This window comes from Scyliorhinus torazame, chromosome 14 (assembly GCF_047496885.1).
Source record: "Scyliorhinus torazame isolate Kashiwa2021f chromosome 14, sScyTor2.1, whole genome shotgun sequence".
Taxonomy (NCBI): Eukaryota; Metazoa; Chordata; class Chondrichthyes; order Carcharhiniformes; family Scyliorhinidae; genus Scyliorhinus; species Scyliorhinus torazame.
In genome coordinates this window covers 146,744,722-146,764,106 of record NC_092720.1, presented here as the reverse complement: position 1 = coordinate 146,764,106, position 19,385 = coordinate 146,744,722, and the positions used below count along the sequence as shown (strand labels likewise).

Genomic DNA, 19,385 nt, shown 5'->3' with positions numbered 1-19,385 from the left:
CTATACCTCTTATTTTGAGTTAGCCTCATCATTGAAAATATTTTTGTTTGAATATTTTTATTGGTGTTTCAAGTGACAGTTACAGAAAAGAATAAGGGCTGAATTTCACACGTAAAGTATCATAAAACGACAAGGAAGAAAACTACATCGATCAGATCAACCAGCCTTCATCCCCTTGCTGGCATCATAGCCGTCACTGGGGCTCCCAATGCTGGATAATATTTACAGTTTTGCATCGTTAGATTTTTAACTGGATTGTTGGGTTCCGCTGGAACCCCTGCGTTTGGCGGTTGGGCTTGTCCCCAGTTTCCCCCTTCCGTGTCTTGGTGTGGTTGGTTTCTGTCCTCACTCATCTGTAGACTTCATTCTGCTGGTTGGGTGGAGGATGGGTGGCAGGGAGGAAGTCCCACTTCCCCTTGGTCGTTGGGCCATCGAGGGTGGGTCTGCTTATTATGCCGGTTCCTTCCCATGCAGGGAAGGCCTGTATTCCCTCCAGGAAGTGGGCCTCCTGCCCATTTCCTTCTATGTTCCTCTTGAGCTCTCCACTCTCCGGGCAATTCCAGTTTCAGATACATAATTTCTTCCTCCGCTTGAGAAAGTCTCTATTTATAATCCTTTGCTTTAATAGCTGTTTCATAAGTGGATGTGACCCTGTTGTTGCAACAAAACTGACAATGATCAGCCTCGCATTCCAGATTCAAATCTGGAATTGAGATGCAGGCAAATTTTGTTCATCAGAGGTTTTGCACCATAATATTTTGAAGGTTGTCTGACTGAAAGCGTGGGGTCAATGGTCCGGATTTTCCAGTGGGGTCAATGGTCCGGATTTTCCAGTGGGGTCAATGGTCCGGATTTTCCAGTGGGGTCAATGGTCCGGACTTTCCAATGGGGTCAATGGTCCGGATTTTCCAAGCCTCCGCGGCTTGTTTTGTGTAACAGAGGCAGCCGGATATCGGCCAGTGACGGGGTTTCTGGTTGGCGCTGTCAACGGGGTTTCATGTTGTTTGCAGCCCCACTGGCGGCGGACCGACGGTGAGGTGTCACCATCGTTAGAACTGGCCAGAAAATTCCAGCTGACGTGTTGAATTTTTCTCTTTCTGACATTAACACTTTTTCTCTCAGTTGCTCCATCTGTGTCCTTTACCCGCCTGGGTAACAGCAACAAGCTCTCCTGTGTCGCCACTGGGTTCTACCCTCAGTCCATCGAGGTGACAATGCACAGAGATGAGAAAGATGGCGAGATGTATTCCAGTGGGGTCCGGCCTAATCATGACGGCACTTACCAGATGGAAAAACGCACTGAATACGACACTGAATCGGCCAAGTACTCCTGTAAGGTGGATCACAGTGGATTGACTGAGCCGATGATCCTGTTTTATGGTAAGACAATCTCCACTGTATAAAAATCCAATCTTCTCGCCCGCTCTTTCTTGCTCTGCCTCTCTCTCTCTCCCCCTCTCTGTCTCGGAGAGACGGTCAGTGCTGAGCTGTATATCCTGGGATACTACATTGTGACTCGACTCAGTGCACCTTCTCCCCTGGCCCCTTTTATGTTTCTGGTCCCTGATGATTGACTTTCTCCCTCTGATTTATTCTATCTTTCAGAGCCGAAGGCTGACTCCATGGTCCCAGTTATTGTTGGTGTTGTCATTGCTGTTCTGGTGCTCATCGCTCTCGCCATTGTGGGTGTCGTCATCTACAGAAAGAAAGGTAGGAAATGGGCAGTTAGATTGGACAAAGGGACTGTGGATGCTGCAAATGTGGGAGGGATTGGGGAACTGGGTAGGGTTATAGGTGTAAGATATAGTAACTATGGGGTGACACTGGCAACAGGAAAGTGTTGATACTGGGGCCCAGTAGGAGATGGTGCGGTGTTGGGGCAAGGGAAACTTTAAGATGTTAAATACATAAATTAGGCAAATGATATAGTAAATGTGTGATGGAAGCATTGGAGTAGTTGGACAATTATGGAGAGTTGCTCAAAAAGTATTCTTTATATAAATACACAGTCTTCATGGGGTGGAATTTTAAGCTCATGCTAAGGAGGGGGTGGTCAGTGGGGAGCATACAATTGAATGGATGGGGTTCCCCCAACCAAACTCTGAAGGCCTCTTCAGAATTGAGAGGTCCTTCCCACCCCCACCCCCCTCCAGGGACATTAGAGCTCCCAGCAATTTCCCCTCCCCCGTACCCATGCACCCCGTACCCTCCTGCACCCGAGGCCCCCCAGGATTTAAGCAGAAAAGCAAATTACTGCGGATTCTGGAATCTGAAACCAGGGTTGAATATATATGAAGAAAGACAAGAGAGAAAGAAATAGTAAAAACACAGCTAAAATTAAATGGGATGATAAAAGGGGTCGAGGTGGGGTTGAGCTGATCATCTGAAGTTGTTGAATTCGATGTTGAGACCGAAAGGCCATAGCATGTCTAACCGGAAGATGAGATGTTGTTCCTCCAGTTTGTGTTGAGCTTCACTGTCCTTGGCCTGCTGCAATGTTCCAGACATGTGGGCATGGGAGCAGGGGGTATATATTTCCACCCCCCCCCCCCCAATCTTATCCACCTTTTGTTACCCTTTCTCCCCTTTGTTTCCCCCCTTCCCCTCTCCCACATCTACATCTGTCACAGTTTACCCTCTGATGTTAGTTTCTCTGCTGTTTGGCCTTTCACACCTTTTGGGGACTGCCATCAGCACTCTTTCCCCTTGGTATCTGTGGCCATTAGCACCCGGTTTCCCTGGGTTTCTATGGCTATGACTCCTCTTTCATTCTCACTCTGCAGTATCAATATTTCCCACATTCTAAGGGTCATCTGGACTCGAAATGTTAGCTCTTTTCTCTCTCTCCAGATGCTGCCAGACCTGCTGAGATTTTCCAGCATTTTCTTTTTGGTTATCCCCAGGATTTATCTTTTCGAAGGTCCCAGGACTTAGTTCTGAGCAGAGCACTGCAGTACTGCCCCCGGCCACTGCAGTGCTGTGCCTGGCGGAGTTGGACAGTTGTCAACCAATCTGATTGGCTGAAAGCTGTCACGGGCAGAACTTCTGTCCAAGGTCCGTCCACTGCCAATCAATGCTCAAGTAAGCGTTAAATGGCAGTGAGATTTCCGAGTTGGTGGCCACATGTTAGGCCCCAACTCTCAGGGTGTCGAGCGCCGATCACTCCCCATCCTTAAAATTCTACCCTGTGTATGTTAAGTTCAACTTGGAGCACTCCCCATCCTTAAAATTCTACCCTGTGTTCAACTTGGAGAGTGTGACATCGTGGACATGGCTGCTCGACCATCAGGACCGGCAACTTTCCTCAAATCAGATCAGGAGAATGGTAGAGAAGAACATAAAGAAGAACATAAGAACTAGGAGCAGGAGTAGGCCATCTGGCCCCTCGAGCCTGCTCCGCCATTCAATGAGATCATGGCTGATCTTTTGTGGACTCAGCTCCACTTTCCGGCCCGAACACCATAACCCTTAATCCCTTTATTCTTCAAAAAACTATGAATCTTTATCTTAAAAACATTTAATGAAGGAGCCTCTACTGCTTCACTGGGCAAGGAATTCCATAGATTCACAACCCTTTGGGTGAAGAAGTTCCTCCTAAACTCAGTCCTAAATCTACTTCCCCTTATTTTGAGGCTATGCCCCCTAGTTCTGCTTTCACCCGCCAGTGGAAACAACCTGCCCGCATCTATCCTATCTATTCCCTTCATAATCTTATAGGTTTCTATAAATCCCCCCTCATCCTTCTAAATTCCAACGAGTGCAGTCCCAGTCTACTCAACCTCTCCTCGTAATCCAACCCCTTCAGCTCTGGGATTAACCTAGTGAATCTCCTCTGCACACCCTCCAGTGCCAGCACGTCCTTTCTCAGGTAAGGAGACCAAAACTGAACACAGAAGGTGGTGTAATCTTCATTATTACGGATTAAATCCTTTTGATGATCAGAGAGAATATAAGGAGTGGTAGGCAGGGAGTGGAGCCACTATGGGTCGCGTTAAGAAATGCTACAGGATTAAGTCAGTAGTGGGAGTTGTGTTTTGACACACTGGCAGCAGCTGGCCCTTGTATAAAGGCTGAAATTCGACAAGAATGTAATAAAGACAGGGTTGGTTTTAATGACAATTTAGAATTTTCATAGAGATTGGGTTAAGCAGGTTAACATGTATCGGAATGGTCGTGAATTTTCCAAATATTTCTGGGTTAGATTTTTCCTTCCCAAGCCGAACAGTATCCAACTTTATTTAAGGAGCAAATTTAAAACTCCATGATACTCAGCAAAATTATATTAAATTCAGTCAAAACACATTCCAATGAATATTTTCACTTTACATTTTTAATGTTGCCCAATTGTCATGCAAGAATAATGGAGAGCAGAAAATGTCACTAGCAGTTATCAGTATTAATACAGCTTCAACTGACAGCACAAATAGAAAATTATGAAATCCAGGGGTGTAGGGAGCTAAAAATAGTTTAATCTCGAACAGTTTCAACATGCATGTCAGTATGCAGTCTCCAGAAAATACAAACACACCGTAAAAACCTGCAACATTTTCCCACTCAAACTACAAAAATGTGGCATTATAAAAATTGATTAAAATATTCCTTTCAATTGTACAGGTGGCAGTAGATTAGCAAACTCTCCTGATGTGGACAAGGCTTTTGGCCATCAGCATTCTTCAATTCTCATGCCCCTTTATTTTCCCCATTTTGGACAGGCTTGAATCATTCTCGTTCCCTTTTGTTTTTTTGGGCTGGTGCGTCTTAGTTGGAGCTGTAGGTTGGACAATCTTCTTGGTTTGTGATGATCTCCTTAGTACCTCTGGTGCTAGGGCCGGCCTTCGGGGCATATTGGCTTTCGGTTGAATGGGTGGTGTCGACTTGAAGGCACTGGCTGTCAAGCTGGAGTCCTGAACTCTGTATATGCTCTACACTGCTCCTCTTCCCCCCCCCACCCCCCCCCAGGATAGTTTTCTAGCACACCATGTTCTAGAACCAACCATGTAAAATTTAGTAATGAGACAGATTTAATTAACAGTGCTTGAACATTGATGCAATAGTGATCATAATATTGGGTTTATACAGTGCTGGAGTGAGAAATGAACTTGGACAAAAGCGACTTCAATGGGTGAGATTGTCCACAGTAAACTGGATAAATCTGTTCACCAATAAAAAGATTAGTGGGAGGAGATAAAAAATTATTTTGTGAGATACAGAACCAATTTCGCTCCTTAAAGGACAAAGTTCTACTTGCCAAAGAAGTCATAGACAATTAAAGAGACAGCATAAAACTGGGACAACATAAAACTAAAAATTACCAAAGGCAAAAAGAATTGCACCGATCCTGGTATGTGGGAACGATACAAAGAATCGCCAAGGGTGAGAAAATGGATAGTAAGAACTACAGAAAAGGAAACTTGTGCGATTTCCAAACTCGACCCATCAAATATCCTTGGTTACATTAGGGTAATGGGGTTGTCAGAAACAGTGTGGGCCCCATTACCTGATGAGTGATATTGTCAGTGGAAATAAGGAGATGGTGAACAGGCTGAATAATTATATTTTTCCAGTATTTACAGCAGAGGAGGAGGTCAACATGTGAGTAAATTATTATTGTACCAGGAACTTAACAAGATTCACCAAATTACAAAATCAATGTACAGAGTAGGTCATTTGAAATTAACTTTTTTGAAGAGGTGATTGAAGTAGTTTGCAGGGAAAATGTCTATGGATTTAATTTATATGAACTTTGAGAAAGCATTTGATAAAGTCCCTCCTAAGAGCTAATAAACTAAAGCTGAAATTCCTGAAATTAGAGTTAAATTATTAACCTGGTTAGGAGATTGGCAGGAGACAGAGTAGTGAGAATGGGTATAGTGTCATGGGAATGTCACTTTAAGAAATGTTTGTCTGCTCAAGTTACTGCAGTGATGTCAGAGTGTGGGTGGAGCTGAGCTCTGGCTCTGCTTTTTAGTTTCGCTTTGAGAAAATCTTGGGTGTGTGTTTTTTGATTTGTTTTAGTGTTGAAGCTGCGGCCAGCCAAAGGAGATGTAATGTTGTTCTCGCTGCCATGTAAAGACTACCTCTTGATCATTTGATGAATTCAGAGTGATAACTGTTCTCAGTAGTGAATTTAAACCTGATGTGCTTCTGTTAAAAGTTTTTTTTTTTTGTCTTATGGATGTTATAAGGACAGTTTAAGGATTACTTAGTGTTGTATTCTTTGGGGGTTGTATCTGAATTGATGGTTGCTAAGATGTTCACTGCATGTTTCAAAAAGGTTAACTGAGTTCATAGAATAAGCATTGTTTTGCTTTAAAATTTCGCTAAACCCCTGGCCCATAACAATACTCTAATGAGCAGTGTGTGACTAGTAATGTTCAACCGGGATCTGTGTTGGGCCTCAACCATTCCACACCAATGGGGTAGAAAATCACATCTCCAAATTTGTCAATGACACCAAGGTGGGTATCATTGTCGGTACTGGGGATGGAAATGTACAATTAAACAGACAGCAATAGATTAAATAAAACTCCGGCAAGAGGAGTTCAATGTAGACACTTTGAACCTAAATGGGGTAGGACAAGTTATCTTATATGGTGTAAAACTATGGAGGTTAAAATAGACAAAAACAGCAAATGCTGGACAATCTCAGCAGGTCTGACAGCATCTGTGAAGAGAAAAGGGAGCTAATGGTTCGAGTCTGGATGACTCTGTCAAAGCTGGTTAAAAGAGACTTGGAGGACCCAGTGCAGAGGTCAAAATGTCATAAACCGGAAGAGAACGTAAATCAGAAAGCTGAATGGAATGTTGGTTTTCTATCTGGAGGGAAAGAATCGAAGGGAGGAAATAGAAATCATATTTCAGCTTCACAAAGCTCTGGTTTGGTTGCACCTGGAATAATGGGAACAGCTCAGGGCCCCTCACCACAGCAAGGAGATATTAACCTGGGAGGGAGGGCAGTGTAGATTGGCAAGAATTACTGTGAGGGTTAAACTACGAGGAGAGATTAAACAAACGAGAAATGTATTGTCTGCAATTTAGAAAGTTGAGATGTGTTCTGATGTAAATTTCGAAGATAATAATGAGAATATGCAGGGAGAAAGGTGGCTGTGTGGAATTAGATTGTCACATCATGGCTGACCATCAATGTCATAACAAGCTCTGAACTAAATAGTCTCCTCTAATTACTATGGGCGGGATTCTCCGTTGCCTGATGCTGATATTGTAATCGGCGATCGGGCGGTGAATCCCTTCCAATGCCCAAATCGGACGGCGCCGGTTTGATGCCAGTTTTCCAGTCTCCGCCCTCTCCGAAATGGCATCATCTCATTGCGCGCCTCACGCCGTTTTGTCGACCCCTCATGGCGGCTGTGGACTGTGTCCAGTTCCACTGCAGTTGGGGGGGAGCAGTGCCACTGGCCGGGGTGGCGAGGGCTGGGAGGACTGGTGGGGGGGTAGTCCGGGGTGGCGAGGGCTGGGAGGACTGGTGGGGGGTAGTCCAGGGGTGGCGAGGGCTGGGAGGACTGGTGGGGTAGTCCGGGGTGGCGAGGGCTGGGAGGACTGGTGGGGGGTAGTCCAGGGGTGGCGAGGGCTGGGAGGACTGGTGGGGTAGTCCGGGGTGGCGAGGGCTGGGAGGACTGGTGGGGGGTAGTCCAGGGGTGGCGAGGGCTGGGAGGACTGGTGGGGTAGTCCGGGGTGGCGAGGGCTGGGAGGACTGGTGGGGGGTAGTCCAGGGGTGGCGAGGGCTGGGAGGACTGGTGGGGTAGTCCGGGGTGGCGAGGGCTGGGAGGACTGGTGGGGGGTAGTCCAGGGGTGGCGAGGGCTGGGAGGCCTGGTGGGGTAGTCCGGGGGTGGCGAGGGCTGGGAGGACTGGTGGGGGGTAGTCCAGGGGTGGCGAGGGCTGGGAGGACTGGTGGGGGGGTAGTCCAGGGGTGGCGAGGGCTGGGAGGACTGGTGGGGGGTAGTCCGGGGTGGCGAGGGGGGTTACGGGGGATCATTATTTGGCAGGCCCGGTCGGCGCGTGGCCGCCGCCATGCTGTATGATGTGGTCGCTGCCGTGCGCATGCATGGCCACTAACCCAGCTGTTTTTGCCGTGTGAGCCAGGTGCTATACCCGGCTGCTAGCCCCCCCAACAGTCCCAGAATTGATGTGCCATTTTACTCTGGCATAAAACGCCATAGTCTGGAAATCGGAGAATCCAGCCCAATGTACTCCGACAAATGACCCCTGCTGGCAGGGAAAGATGAAATGGTTGCTGTCCACCACCTTTCTCCTCTCTGAATGTCGCTCTCTGGTCACTGACTGAAACTTCTTTGTTTTACAGCAGGGAAGAAGACTGGCTACAATCCAGCAAAGAGTAAGTCTATCTCAAACCACTACATCTTCAACTAACTGTGTAAAGAGCAGGAAACATTGCTCACTTTGTCTGTTTAGTGTTCAATTTATAGATCTGTCTTCATTGCTGTGTGACCCCCCCCCCTCCCCCCGACTGTGTTTGTGTGTGACCTGCATTCTCTTGCATTTCTGTGCGTCACCATCTGACCCCCCCTGTGCCCTGTGACCCCCCCTGTGCCCTGTGACCCCCCCTGTGCCCTGTGACCCCCCCTGTGCCCTGTGACCCCCCCTGTGCCCTGTGACCCCCCCTGTGCCCTGTGACCCCCCCGTGCCCTGTGACCCCCCCTGTGCCCTGTGACCCCCCCTGTGCCCTGTGACCCCCCCTGTGCCCTGTGACCCCCCCTGTGCCCTGTGACCCCCCCTGTGCCCTGTGACCCCCCCTGTGCCCTGTGACCCCCCCTGTGCCCTGTGACCCCCCCTGTGCCCTGTGACCCCCCCTGTGCCCTGTGACCCCCCCTGTGCCCTGTGACCCCCCCTGTGCCCTGTGACCCCCCCTGTGCCCTGTGACCCCCCCTGTGCCCTGTGACCCCCCCTGTGCCCTGTGACCCCCCCTGTGCCCTGTGACCCCCCCTGTGCCCTGTGACCCCCCCTGTGCCCTGTGACCCCCCCTGTGCCCTGTGACCCCCCCTGTGCCCTGTGACCCCCCCTGTGCCCTGTGACCCCCCCTGTGCCCTGTGACCCCCCCTGTGCCCTGTGACCCCCCCCTGTGCCCTGTGACCCCCCCCTGTGCCCTGTGACCCCCCCTGTGCCCTGTGACCCCCCCTGTGCCCTGTGACCCCCCCTGTGCCCTGTGACCCCCCCTGTGCCCTGTGACCCCCCCTGTGCCCTGTGACCCCCCCTGTGCCCTGTGACCCCCCCTGTGCCCTGTGACCCCCCCTGTGCCCTGTGACCCCCCCTGTGCCCTGTGACCCCCCCTGTGCCCTGTGACCCCCCCTGTGCCCTGTGACCCCCCCTGTGCCCTGTGACCCCCCCTGTGCCCTGTGACCCCCCCTGTGCCCTGTGACCCCCCCTGTGCCCTGTGACCCCCCCTGTGCCCTGTGACCCCCCCTGTGCCCTGTGACCCCCCCTGTGCCCTGTGACCCCCCCTGTGCCCTGTGACCCCCCCTGTGCCCTGTGACCCCCCCTGTGCCCTGTGACCCCCCCTGTGCCCTGTGACCCCCCCTGTGCCCTGTGACCCCCCCTGTGCCCTGTGACCCCCCCTGTGACCCCCCCTGTGCCCTGTGACCCCCCCCTGTGCCCTGTGACCCCCCCCTGTGCCCTGTGACCCCCCCTGTGCCCTGTGACCCCCCCTGTGCCCTGTGACCCCCCCTGTGCCCTGTGACCCCCCCTGTGCCCTGTGACCCCCCCTGTGCCCTGTGACCCCCCCCTGTGCCCTGTGACCCCCCCCTGTGCCCTGTGACCCCCCCCTGTGCCCTGTGACCCCCCCCTGTGGCCTGTGACCCCCCCTGTGCCCTGTGACCCCCCCTGTGCCCTGTGACCCCCCCTGTGCCCTGTGACCCCCCCTGTGCCCTGTGACCCCCCCTGTGCCCTGTGACCCCCCCTGTGCCCTGTGACCCCCCCTGTGCCCTGTGACCCCCCTGTGCCCTGTGACCCCCCTGTGCCCTGTGACCCCCCTGTGCCCTGTGACCCCCCCGTGCCCTGTGACCCCCCCGTGCCCTGTGACCCCCCCGTGCCCTGTGACCCCCCCGTGCCCTGTGACCCCCCCGTGCCCTGTGACCCCCCCTGTGCCCTGTGACCCCCCCTGTGCCCTGTGACCCCCCCTGTGCCCTGTGACCCCCCCTGTGCCCTGTGACCCCCCCTGTGCCCTGTGACCCCCCCTGTGCCCTGTGACCCCCCCTGTGCCCTGTGACCCCCCCTGTGCCCTGTGACCCCCCCTGTGCCCTGTGACCCCCCCTGTGCCCTGTGACCCCCCCTGTGCCCTGTGACCCCCCCTGTGCCCTGTGACCCCCCCTGTGCCCTGTGACCCCCCCTGTGCCCTGTGACCCCCCCTGTGCCCTGTGACCCCCCCTGTGCCCTGTGACCCCCCCTGTGCCCTGTGACCCCCCCTGTGCCCTGTGACCCCCCCTGTGCCCTGTGACCCCCCCTGTGCCCTGTGACCCCCCCTGTGCCCTGTGACCCCCCCTGTGCCCTGTGACCCCCCCTGTGCCCTGTGACCCCCCCTGTGCCCTGTGACCCCCCCTGTGCCCTGTGACCCCCCCTGTGCCCTGTGACCCCCCCTGTGCCCTGTGACCCCCCCTGTGCCCTGTGACCCCCCCTGTGCCCTGTGACCCCCCCTGTGCCCTGTGACCCCCCCTGTGCCCTGTGACCCCCCCTGTGCCCTGTGACCCCCCCTGTGCCCTGTGACCCCCCCTGTGCCCTGTGACCCCCCCTGTGCCCTGTGACCCCCCCTGTGCCCTGTGACCCCCCTGTGCCCTGTGACCCCCCCTGTGCCCTGTGACCCCCCCTGTGCCCTGTGACCCCCCCTGTGCCCTGTGACCCCCCCTGTGCCCTGTGACCCCCCCTGTGCCCTGTGACCCCCCTGTGCCCTGTGACCCCCCCTGTGCCCTGTGACCCCCCCCCTGTGCCCTGTGACCCCCCCCTGTGACCCCCCCCTGTGCCCTGTGACCCCCCCCCTGTGCCCCGTGTCACCCCCCCCCCCCCCCCCCCGGTGCCCCGCGGTCCCCCCCGAGCCTGTAGTCCACTGATGGTAAACTATTTTTTAATGCTTGTTCTTCCTTTAACAGCTTCTGACAAAGGTGATTCCTCATCAAACTCTTCAACCAATGCCACTGCCTAAGGTATGAGTATTATTGATCAATAGTGAGTGTGAAACTGGAGTTTTCCAGCTGGTGTTTACTGTACCCTCTCGGGTGGAATCTGGGTGCAGTTCTGTGTCTTGCAAAATTATTCATTCATTCTCTCTCTCTCTCTCTCATCTCATCTCATCTCATCTCATCTCATCTCATCTCACTTCTCATCTCACTTCTCATCTCACTTCTCATCTCATCTCACTTCTCTTCTCATCTCACTTCTCATCTCACTTCTCTCTCTGGGTTATACGATTCAACACTTGAGCTTTGGGACTGGCCTCCTGGAGTTGCTGATTTGAGGCAAGTCATATCGTTGGTACGCCCAAACGGGAGCAGACGTGGCCAGTGGATTTCGGGAGAGGCACTGCCAAGGGTCAGGACCTGAGGGAGCCATGTTCATGAAAGGAGGGTGGTATGAAGGATGGGAGGGTGCAGGGCGAGTATGAAGAGACCTCCGGAAGGTTTTTTTTTGGGGGGGGGGGGGGGCGGTTGGAGGGTTGGAGTCCCGGAAGTGGATGGCCTGAAAGAAGTTGTGGGCGGGCGGCACGTGGCACAGTGGTTAGCACTGCTGCATATGGCGCTGAGGACCCGGGTTCGAATCCCGGCCCTGGGTCACTGTCCGTGTGGAGTTTGCACATTCTCCCCGTGTGTGTGGGGGTGGCATTGTCCATGGGTGGGAGGTGTGGGATCTTCAAACCCATTCAGGGAACAGAGCACCCTTTCAAAATGGCAGCCTGATCGCCGTGGAGCCGGTCTGGGCAGTGAACTATTTTCATCACTGGGGAGCTGAACTTGGTGTGGGCCTGACTGGGGAGAAACTGCCCAGGGCCCAAAAAAGTGACTTAAGTGTGGTTAGATAGCAGAGGGGAACTCGATGACAGAGGGGAAAACTCCCAGCAAAACCCACCACAAATGTCACTTAGAAATGTTTCTGCTGGATCGCGCCTCACGCGTAGTTTGGGGTGGGGGAACACATCTCACAGCACCTCCCCTGGGACGCAGCGTGCTGTTAGCTGCTCGATTAATTTCGAGGAATTCAGTTTTCACTGGGGTTTTGTGTTGCCTCTTTCCCCGACTGTGGCCCCCAGGATCCAGTGTTACTGGTTAATGGAATGTGAGGGGTAAGGTGGGACTTGCTGGTTTTGGGTCAAGTGTGTTGGATATCACTGGTGCTTAGGGTGTTCTGATGGGACTTGCTGGCGTTTGGGGCGGTTTGATGGGACTTACTGGTGTTTGGGGCCTTTTTTTTTGGTGTTGGGGGATCTGATGGGGGCTTTTTGGGGTTTGGAGCAATATGATGGGGGTTTGTTGGTGTTTGCAGGGGTCTAATGGGGGTTTGTTGGTATTTGTGGCGTGTGTGATGGAGGTTTTGGGGGTTTGTTGGGGTTTTGGGGTCTGGTGGGGGTGTGTTGGGGTGGGTGTGATGGAGGTTTTGGGGGTCTGCTGGTGTTTGGGGGGTCTGCTGGGGGTTTGTTGGTGTTGGGGGCGGGTGTGATGGAGGTTTTGGGGGTCTGCTGGGGTTTGGGGGGTCTGCTGGGGGTTTGTTGGTGTTGGGGGCGGGTGTGATGGAGGTTTTGGGGGTCTGCTGGGGTTTGGGGGGTCTGCTGGGGGTTTGTTGGTGTTGGGGGCGGGTGTGATGGAGGTTTTGGGGGTCTGCTGGTGTTTGGGGGGTCTGCTGGGGGTTTGTTGGTGTTGGGGGCGGGTGTGATGGAGGTTTTGGGGGTCTGCTGGGGTTTGGGGGGTCTGCTGGGGGTTTGTTGGTGTTGGGGGCGGGTGTGATGGAGGTTTTGGGGGTCTGCTGGGGTTTGGGGGGTCTGCTGGGGGTTTGTTGGTGTTGGGGGCGGGTGTGATGGAGGTTTTGGGGGTCTGCTGGTGTTTGGGGGGTCTGCTGGGGGTTTGTTGGGGGCGGGTGCGATGGAGGTTTTGGGGGTCTGCTGGGTTTTGGGGGTTTGATGGGGTTTTGGGGGCCTGCTGGGGTTTGATGGGGTTTGGGGATCTGCTGGGGGTTTGATGGGGTTTGGGGTGGGTGATAGATCTACATCACTAACCATCTATTTTGCTTCTCCTCAGTGCTTTCTTGTGTCCCGCTGATATTCCACGGAGTTCAATCAACAGTCAGCGAGTGAAGTCGATGAGAGAATCCGGGGGGGGGGGGTGCGGTTTCAGCAACTACATCTGAAACTCTGATTGTAAAGTGGGGGGGGTGTAGATAATGAATTATGTGTGCTTTCTGTATTGGGAAATTGATGAATCTAGCTTCAATTTGCACTGTTTACTGCACAAATTATGGAATATTAGGCGGCATTTTCCATTCTGGAGATAAGTGGCAGGACCAGGAGTTGGAATGACATCCGCTGGAGGGCTGGATACATGGGATGGTATGCTGGTCAGCTTATTCATTCTGCATCCATGAGGAGGGCGATGAATGCTGTGGTGGGGCTGGCAGGCAGTGCCTCGATTCACTGTTACTTCATAGGCTCCAATGAGCCATTCACTCCTCCACTCAGTCGCCCCGCCCGCCCACACAGACACGACCTATTGCAGACTCAGCCCTCCCCTTACCCAGCCTTGGCACAGCTTGTATGACAGGCAGCAGACATATCTCTCTGACTGTGAATGGAAGGCGAAAGCAGCAGCTCCCAACCTCCGGGAGAAATTGAGCTTGCCAAGTGCACACTACTTTATGTACAGTCACAAAACTTATAACTTCCAGCTGGCTGGGTGCTTAATCTGCAGAGGAAATATGATTCCAGTGTGTTTGTCTTTTAATAAACATTCAGGCACATGGCCCTGACCTTTAAACCACCATGAAAATTGGGTAAACAAGATTCCAACTAACTTCCCACCAATGGGAATCTGATTTTTCATTTTCTGTCAAATCCTGCTGTCCCGCCTGCCGTGATTCCTGCTGCTGGGAGTGGAAAATTCCGCCCATTAATTCATTCATTGATGTGGGGCTTATTTGCATTTTAACAGTTAAATTCTTTGTCTCTCAGACATTTAGTGAGCGGTGAGTCTGATCACCATCTCTCAGCTTCTGACTACGTTGTCAGGTGCACTATCGGAGTCTGGAGCTCCAGATTGTTGTGCCCAGCGGGTCTGACCTGCCCACAGAGCGTGGGAGTTTGATTCCTGAGACCTTCGGAAGAGGATTGGGGCGACCTGCTCCATGAGACCGTCCTGGGGAAAAGGGAAGTGTTGATTGCTAGGGGTTGTGGAACATAATCCGGTTTATTATTGCTCATGGGGGTGGGGGGCAGTTGCGCTTTGCAAGAGGTGGCTCAATTCGTACTTGCAATTTTGTATTTACCTAAATTCTAATAAATTAGATTTGGACTCCAGTATCTGTTTCTGTCTAGTGCATCTAATGGTAAGGTACATGCAAATCTTCTAACAGTGAAGTTCAAAGTGTTTACCGGATTTGATTTAAAAGTGTGATTATTTCAAACTTCTGGGAACGGCAAGACATTAAACATTCCAGAAAGAGCTGTAAGTCAGGAAATGGAAGGGAGGGAGGAACTCTGGGAAAATTACAGTCACCAGGGAATTGATGCTGAGTAAATTGTTGGGACTTCGGGCTGAAAGTCTCCAGGTCCGAATGGTCTGAAAAGAAGTGGCTAATGAGATCGTTGATGCATTGGTTTTAATCTTCCCAAATGACCTAGATTTGGGCAAGGTTCTATTAAATTGGAAAATAGAAAAACAGCAAATGTAACTCCACTATTCAAAATGTGAGGGAGAGAGAAAGCAGGAAACTACAGACCCGTTACAGGGAAAATGTTAGAGCCATTATTAAAGATGTTTTAATAATAATAACCTTTTTATTGTCACAAGTATGAAGTTACTCTGAAAAGCCCCTAGTCCCCATATTCCGGCGTCTGTTTAGGTAAGCTGGTACGGGAATTGAACCCGCGCTGCTGGCCTTGTTCTGCATCACAAACCAGCTGCCTGGCCCACTGAGCTAAACCAGCTTAATAATGCTAAACCAGCTTGATAAGATGTTATAGCAGGGCACTTGGAAATATTCAATCAGACAGCCAACATGGTTTACAGTCAATGAAGTATTTTTGAAATACAGTCACTGGGTGCGATCGAACGGCCTCGCTACGCCTGAAAAGCAGCACGCCGTACCGTGGCGATAGAAGCCCGGCGACCCAGCTCACAACACCTCGTGACATCTAACACAATCTCACGAGATGTTGCGATGTATTAGAGCGAGACAGCTAGTCTCACTTTAATATTGATGTGGAGATGCCAGCGTTGGACTGGGGTGAGCACAGTACGAAGTCTTACAACACCAGGTTAAAGTCCAACAGGTTTGTTTCGATGTCACTAGCTTACGGAGCGCTGCTCCTTCAGCGCTCCGTAAGCTAGTGACATCGAAACAAACCTGTTGGACTTTAACCTGGTGTTGTAAGACTTTGTACTGCACTTTAATATTGTTATGGGCTAGGGCTTAGAAGCTCCTAAGTATTATGAAGTTCACCTGACCTACAACCTTTATGTTGAATTTGGCTAGGATGAGCACGAGAGCCTTCCCTTCAGGAGTGATTCAACAGTCTTCTGGACACTTTAATCAAAATAAGCTTTATTCTAAGAACTTAGTTATCATTTATATAAACACACAGCAAGAATTTTTATCAATTGCAAATATAAAGACACCACACAGCTTCAAAATCGATGTATAACATTTAATGAATTCCCCCTTAACTGTTCAATTCAAACACAACATCCCGTAAACCAAAAACCCCTTTTCGAGGGCGTGGCCCAGCATACTGTCTGAATGAGACTGGCTTCCCTGAGATTTTAATCCCGTCTCACCAGCAGATTTAACTCCTTCCGGAAAGCAAACCATATATTTGAAGTTCCCACAGCAGGTAGCTATAATCAATGAGAGCACGGCAGCATTGTGGCTAGCACAATTGCTTCACAGCTCCAGGGTTCCAGGTTCGATTCCGGCTTCGGTCGCTGTCTGTGCGGAGTCTGCACATCCTCCCCGTGTATGCATGGGTTTCCTCCGGGTGCTCCGGTTTCCTCCCACAGTCCAAAGATGCGCAGGTTAGGTGGATTGGCCATGATAAATTGCCCTTAGTGTCCAAAATTGCCCTTGGTGTTGGGTGGGGTTACTGGGTTACTGGGGATAGGGTGGAGATGTTGACCTTGGGTAGGGTGCTCTTTCCAAGAGCCGGTGCAGACTCGATGGGCCGAATAGCCTCCTGCACTGTAAATTCTATGAGAGGTTTTTCTGGAACAATTCTTCAAAATTAAACCATGAAAAGACAGGACAAAAACACTTTTTTTCTCCATCTGAGTCCACAGCAGTCAAACTGAAAACGAAACCAAAAGAAACCTCACAGCCACAGCCCAGCTCCACCCACAAAATGGCATCACTAAAGCCATGTGATAAGACAACAACCTTTCTTAAAGGCACACTCCCATGACACCGCCCTCAAGAAAAGAAAATAAACCATCAACTTCAAAGATGGTTTTGCCACCTCTGGACTCGGTGCCACCCTTGTCTTTAATACTGCGGACATAACATCAGCAAATCCCTGCCAGAATCTCCTAAGCTTCGAACATGCCCAAAACATGCAGACATGATTTGCGGGCCCTCCCACACCTGTCCTCCACCCCTTCAAAAAACCTGCTCATCCGGTCCACCGTCATGGACCACCTTAAATTTTCACCTTTTCGCTTGCCCATTCTTAACACTTGACAATGAACATACATACATTTTAAAACATCCAAACAGGCAGACAAGAAAAGTCCATTTTACTTCTTTGTTTTCCACCATCGAACCTGCTTCACTTCATCACATTCGTGACAAAGCATCGGCTATCACATTTTCTCGTCCTGCCACATGTATAAGTTTTAAATTAAATGGCTGTAATAATAAACTCCATTGATTCAGTCTGGCACTTTTATTCTTGAATTTGTCCCAAAACATCAATGGATTATGATTAGTATATATAATTGTTTCAGGTGAATTGCTGATAAAACAAATGTTAAAATGTTGCAAAGCCAGCACCAAGCTCAAAGTCTCCTTTTCAATTGTTGAATACGTCCTCTGGTGATAATAATAATAGTTTATTACACCAGTAAGTTTCAATGAAGTTACTGTGAAAAGCCCCAATTTTGGGGATAAATACCCAATAGGCCGCTCTATTCCTTTGGCGTCTTCTTGCAAAAGCACAGCACCTACGCCCACATCACTCGCATAGACAGCCACGTTAAATGGTTTTGTGTAATTTGGGGTGGCCAACGCAGGAGCAAAGGTTAACAGCCTTCAGGCCGTCAAATGCCCGTTGACACTCTGCCATCCACTGAACCTTGCTACGGATCTTCAGCAAGTCCGTCAGTGGAGCAACCACGCTGCTAAACTTCAGCACAAATTCATGGTAAAAACCACTCATGCCAAGAAATCTCAATATTTCTCTTTGTGTCAAGGGTGTTGGAAACTCACCAATAACATTTATTTCCACATCGTATGGCCAAGGAACGTGACTTGGGCTTTTCCCAACTCACCTTTGGCTAGGTTTACCACCAAACCTGCCTCCTGAAGTCGATCGGGTAACTCCACAAGATGCTTCAAATGTTCTTTCCATGTCTGACTAAAAGTCATCAGATCGTCTATGTACACCGCAGGTTGGGTAATCCTGAAATGACTTTGTTACTTAACCGTTAAAATGTGGCTGTGGAGTTTTTCACGCCAAATGGCATAACATAACTCAGTAAATAGCAACCCCCCCAACCAACAACCATACCCAGCCAACATTGCTTATACACACAATTCCTCAGTCCCGCCCCCTCCACACGCTGATCTCATCTAAACTAAACAAAACTATCTCCCCCTACCCACCTCATTCCCTACCACCCTCTCTCTCTCTTCTCTCCCCCCCCCCCCCCCCCCCCCTAGTATCTGCTAACAGATTAATTTTCCACAAAGAAGTCGACAAACGGCTGCCACTCCGGACAAGCCCTAACATTGATTCTCTTAGGGCGAATTTGGTTTTCTCAAGCCTGAGAAACCCGGCCATGTGGCTAACCCATACCCCTGATTTCAGCGGCTCCGAGTTCCTCCACACCAATAAGATCCGTCTCCGGGCTACCAAGGCCAAAACGTCAGCCTCTCTCGCCCCCTGGACGCCCGGGTCTTCTGACACTCCAAAAATCTGGACTCGATGCCACCCTTGTCTTTAATGCCACATGACATGACATCAGCAAATCCCTGCCAGAATCTCCTAAGCTTCGAACATGCCCAAAACATGCGACAATGATTTGCGGGCCCTCCCACACACCGCGCACACCTGCCCTCCACCCAAAAAAAACCTGCTCATCCGGGCCACCGTCATGTGTGCCCGGTGGACCACCTTGAATTGTATCAGGCTGAGCCTGGCACATGATGAGGACGTGAGAGCATCCTCCCACAGTCCTGTCTCGAGCTCCTTACCCAGCACATCTTCCCACTTACGCTTCGCCTCCCCTACCTGGGATCCCTCCCACTCCATGAGCTCTTTATAAATTTCTGAAACCTTCCCCTCCCCCACTCACGTTTTCGAAACGACCTTGTCCTGTATCCCCCGGGGATACAGATGTGGAAAGGTCGAAACCTACCTTCATACAAAGTCCCTCCCCTGAGATAACAAAACCCATTCCCTCCTGGCAGTTCAAGCTCCTCCTCCGGATCCTCCAAACAGGGAAAGCTCCCATCAATAAACAGGTCCCCCAGCCTCTCACTCCCTGCTCTCTGCCACCTCTGAAATCTCTCATCCAGCCTCCCCGGCAGAAACCGGTGGTTCCCTCAGATTGGAGCCCACACCGACACTCCTCCACTCCCTTATACGTCCGCCACTGCCCCCTTACCCTCAGAGCTGCCACTATCACCGGACTTGTGAAGTGCCGGGCCGACGAGAATGGCAGAGGTGCTGTTACCAACGCCCCTAAACTGTGCCCCTACATGATGCTGCCCCCAAACCACCCCAGGACCTCCCACAAATAATTCCACTCCACCCGGTCGAAGGCCTTTTCCGCGTCCATTGCGACCACGACCTCCACCTCTCTACCCTCGGAGGGCAACGGCCATTAACTGCCTTTTGACAAATCCCGTCTGGTCCTCCCCTATGACCCCTGGGACACAATCTTCTGTTCTCGAGGCCAAAATCTTGGCCAGCAATTTGGCGTCTACATTCAGAAGGGAGATTGGC

The 19,385-nt window shown here is 51.2% G+C and overlaps 1 protein-coding gene across 1 annotated transcript in view; it reads left to right on the top strand.

The window, feature by feature from the left end:
* Positions 1–14,522, top strand: part of LOC140390086 (class I histocompatibility antigen, F10 alpha chain-like) — a 35,251-nt gene extending 20,729 nt beyond the window's left edge. Inside the window, exons 4-8 of the mRNA XM_072474985.1 lie at positions 1,123–1,380; positions 1,606–1,710; positions 8,322–8,354; positions 11,116–11,169; positions 13,252–14,522. Coding sequence (XP_072331086.1) covers positions 1,123–1,380; positions 1,606–1,710; positions 8,322–8,354; positions 11,116–11,168 — 449 coding nt within the window. The 3' untranslated portion in view covers position 11,169; positions 13,252–14,522. The remainder of the gene's footprint in view (positions 1–1,122; positions 1,381–1,605; positions 1,711–8,321; positions 8,355–11,115; positions 11,170–13,251) is intronic.
* The last annotated feature ends 4,863 nt before the right edge of the window (positions 14,523–19,385 follow it).